This window comes from Benincasa hispida, unplaced genomic scaffold (genome assembly GCF_027475165.1).
Source record: "Benincasa hispida cultivar pf3 unplaced genomic scaffold, pf3_genome.v1.1 HicScf597, whole genome shotgun sequence".
Lineage (NCBI taxonomy): Eukaryota > Viridiplantae > Streptophyta > Magnoliopsida > Cucurbitales > Cucurbitaceae > Benincasa > Benincasa hispida.
The window spans coordinates 31,532-35,574 of record NW_028326709.1 but is presented as its reverse complement, the minus strand read 5'-3'; the positions used below and the strand labels follow the sequence as shown (position 1 = coordinate 35,574).

General features: G+C 24.6%; 1 protein-coding gene across 1 annotated transcript; it reads left to right on the top strand.

Moving 5' to 3' along the window:
• The first annotated feature begins 274 nt into the window (after positions 1 to 274).
• LOC120083669 (uncharacterized) lies at positions 275 to 4,043 on the top strand. Its single transcript, XM_090310084.1, has 5 exons — positions 275 to 414; positions 537 to 770; positions 1,664 to 1,801; positions 2,273 to 2,356; positions 3,824 to 4,043. Exons 2-5 carry the CDS (start codon positions 552 to 554, stop codon positions 3,932 to 3,934), a joined length of 552 nt encoding a protein of 183 aa, XP_090166210.1. The 5' UTR covers positions 275 to 414; positions 537 to 551; the 3' UTR covers positions 3,935 to 4,043.

Here is a 4,043-nt window from a genome sequence, read left to right as displayed (position 1 = left end):
AGGTCAAATTATGATTTTTTTTTTCAAGAAAAGAACAAAAATTATATTAATAAAAAGCTTGGCTACTAGGTTTGTAGATAATTAAAATGTGACCAAATTGATTGTTAAAATTAAGTTGTGACGAATTTTACAATAATAATAACTATTATTATTTGGATAATTGTTGTAAATGATAAAATTACTGAAAATATTTTCAAATACAGCAGAAGATTACCATCCATCAATGACATTTTGTAAATATGTAAATAATTTGACTTATTTTTTTATATTTGAAAACAACTCTTATTATTTTGATAACGTGGGTTAAAGTCTGATGTGGATCTTCTTAAATAGGATGAATACGAGAAAGCTCTACGATTTCTTGAGGAGGAGAGGAATTTTCCTCGATGTGAAGGAAGACTATATCTTTACAAGGTATTTATTACAACCATTACATTAAAAATGAAAGGAAAAAGATAATTAAACAAGACATGAATTTAGGGTCGATTTGAAATAATTTTTTAAGTACTTGAAAAGTCGTTAATATTTATGTGTAGGCTGTGGTGCATACAATGTTGGACAAGGATGATAATGCTGAAAAATGGTGGAATAAGTACCTAGAAACCCTTGGCAATGGCAACGTAAATGAAAATTTAAAAATGATTGATTGTACAAATACAAATTCAGAGAGCTCTTTGAAGGGTGCTAAAGACTTATTGAAACCATTGTTGAGCTTAAAACCAGCAAAGGAGGAAAAAAACTCAGTCCTCTCCAACATTATTCCCATTAAGGTCCTCTTCTTATCCTCTCTAAAATTATAATGGAATCAAGATTATTAATGCTAAGTGAAATGTTTACTGTTTTGTTACTGGTTAATTGTATGTTTTAGTCTCTAATTGTTTAATTCTTTTTTCATGTAGTAATTATATTGTTTAAAAAATTTAAAATAAAAAAGATAAAAAGCCTCGTTTGGTAACTATTTGATTTTTAGTTTTTCGTTTTTTCATAATTGAGTCTATAAACACCTCTTCCATCTCCAATTTCTTGTTTTGTTATATTTTTTTTTTTTTTACAAATGTATTAAAAAACCAAATTAAGTTTTGAAAAAAAGAATAGTTTTTGAAAACATGTTTTTGTTTTTGGAAAGATGCAAACTATTGTAGACGTGAGTGAAAATAGGCTTATACTTTTTAAAAATAAAAAACAAAATAAATCAAATAGTTATTTCTAATCTTCCTTAATTAGGATATGGCCTAATTCCTCTAGATTTCTATAAATTCACTCAAGATTATGTCAAACAATTAAGCTTGGTATTTATGGATTTTAATATTCACCCATTGAATAATATAATTAAATGCTCATAAATAGGATATAATTTTGATAGGAAAAATTTCACAAATAGAAAAAAATGTCAAACTATTTATAGAAATAGTAAAAAAATACTCATAGACATGATAGACTTCTATCAACGCCTATTAATGATAGACTTCTATCATCTACTATAAAAAAAAAAAGATTAAAAAAATTCTATTTTACGTAGATAGTTATTTTTGTTAGAAATATTCATTGAGATTATATTATATAATTTTCATATGATATATGCATTTTAAACATAAAAAATATATATAGGTTAAATTATTGTTTAATTTTAAAGTGAATCTAAAAAGGGTAGATTTGGGTGCAGAATATGGCATTGAAGAAGGTGGTGAATGGAGAATATGATTTAGCAGAATGCCTTATGAAATGCCAAGCTGACCTTGCTAGAAACTCAGAGGAGGCATTGGAGGCACAAATAGCATATCTCCACATTCTTATATATCTTGTAAGTTTTCTAATTCTATCTCCTTTTGTTAATTATATATATAGTATAGTTCAACAACAAACAAAAGTGGGAAGATTTGAATTTCTAAAAAGGGTTTAAAATGTAGATTTTAACGAGAAATCGAGGTATCGATTTTATGTACATGTCAATAAAAACATTCATATCATGTTGATGAATGTTTTCAGAAAAAACTAGAACAAACAAATGTTATATTCATATTTGTGATATTAATAAAAAGAAGTTGCTTACTTTTCATGCTCTGTATCAAGTCAATCCTCATCTCGATGTCAAATTCATAGAAATAGAGAATTGTTAACACACCATTTCTAATTCTTGTTGACCATTGACGTATGACTAATACGTAGCAATGCTAGTTGAATTATTTTCGTTTTGACATAAATATAATATTAATTGTATATGTATTTTATGTTAGTTGTCTAATAAATTAAATATTTTTTTATTCTTAATTAGGATAAATATGAAGAAGCTCTAAAACGTCTCAGTGAGAACCAGAATCAGTTTCCTCCAACTGATGCAAGACCTTGCCTTTACAAGGTAATTACCTTTTTTCTCTTTAAAGAACCAAAATATGGGGGGGAATTGTTTCTTTTATTAAATGTATTCGAACTATTTTAAATTTTAAATTTGATCTCGATTTATATCTATTTATTTTTTATATTATAAACATATTTAATACGTCTCCCACGTTTACAATAGTATATCTATTTAATTCTTATATATTGAAACAAAACTATGAATGTAACAAGTCTATGAATTTTCAGTGTTTATATGTAACATAATTTTCTAGTATGGTAAACAAATTTAGACTTAGTTTGAGTTCATTGTTGTTTTTAAAATAATTGCCGGTAATTATAGAACTGTTTGGTAAATTTTAGCTTTAGACTTGAATAAGCTGTATTGTTTTTAGATATAGTGATTAAAAAAGATGTATCAAAATTTACATTCTTTTTATAATTTATAATTTTTCAAATAATGATTTAAGATATTGTATTTTATTTGCTCTACATTAATCCTTTTTAAGTGTTAGAAATAACTTTAATTTTCTTGAAAAAAATGAATATGTTATATGATTTAAAATAAAAAAAAGTTGCATTCAACTTAGGAAAAAAATAAATAAATAAATAAATAAATATATATATATATATATATATATATATATATATAGAATAGAATTTATAATTGAAAATTGAAAAATTTACTAAAGCTGACATTCTAAAAGCTAGGAAAAATATATTTTAAAAATGCTCGAAAATAAGCTGTGTTTTAATAGTGATTTTAATAGCTAACAATTTACTTTACCAAACACCAAAAGGGTTTAAAAAAAATTAAATCATTTTAACCACTCTTAATATTAGAAAATTAAACCAAGCAAATTTAGTTCTCATCTCATATTTGCAAATACATCAACAAAACAAGGGAAAAAAAAACGAAAAGAAGTATTTTTTAGCTTTTAAACACATATTTAGACAATTTTTTTTAACTTTTTTATCCTAACAAAACAGTTGCTATTGCCTATTAGGTAAAATTCTATTTTCATAAAATATAAATGATAAATATCATCATTGATATATTATTTTTACCTTGCAACGACCTCTAGTATATGTCATCTATAAGTAGAAAAGGGTCGATGTTAGTAAAACAAGTATTTATTAGATTGTTTTTAAGTAAAGGACTTTTTTTAAAAAAAAATTAAGTAAAGGACTTGATTTAATATGTCCATTAACCTTTTGAAAACTTTTATAATACAATCTATAGATACTAGAAATAGTAAAATGATATAAAATGTGTGACATATTTATAGTTATGGATAAATTTTCAAAGATAAAAAAATGTCAAATTCTTTAAAAAAAATAGTAAAAAAATATAATAATAAACACTAATAGACTTTTATCAGTCTCTATCCGCACCTATTATAGAAATTAAATTTTACTATTCTATGTAAATCGTTTTTTTTTTTCTATTTTTGTTATATAAAATGTTGATTGATGCACTTTTATGTAGGCTATTGGGCTTACAGTGTTGGGCAACCATGAAGATGCAAAAATTTGTTGGAAAGCTTTCATGAAAACCATTGGCACCAAAGGCTTAACCAAGCCACCCAATGAAAATTAGAGCCAATTATATTTATGAGGCAAATCCTAATTTTTTTTTTATATATAACTTGCCTCTCTTCACATGTAATGCCTCTACTTATATAATAATATTTTACGTATTGTTGTTA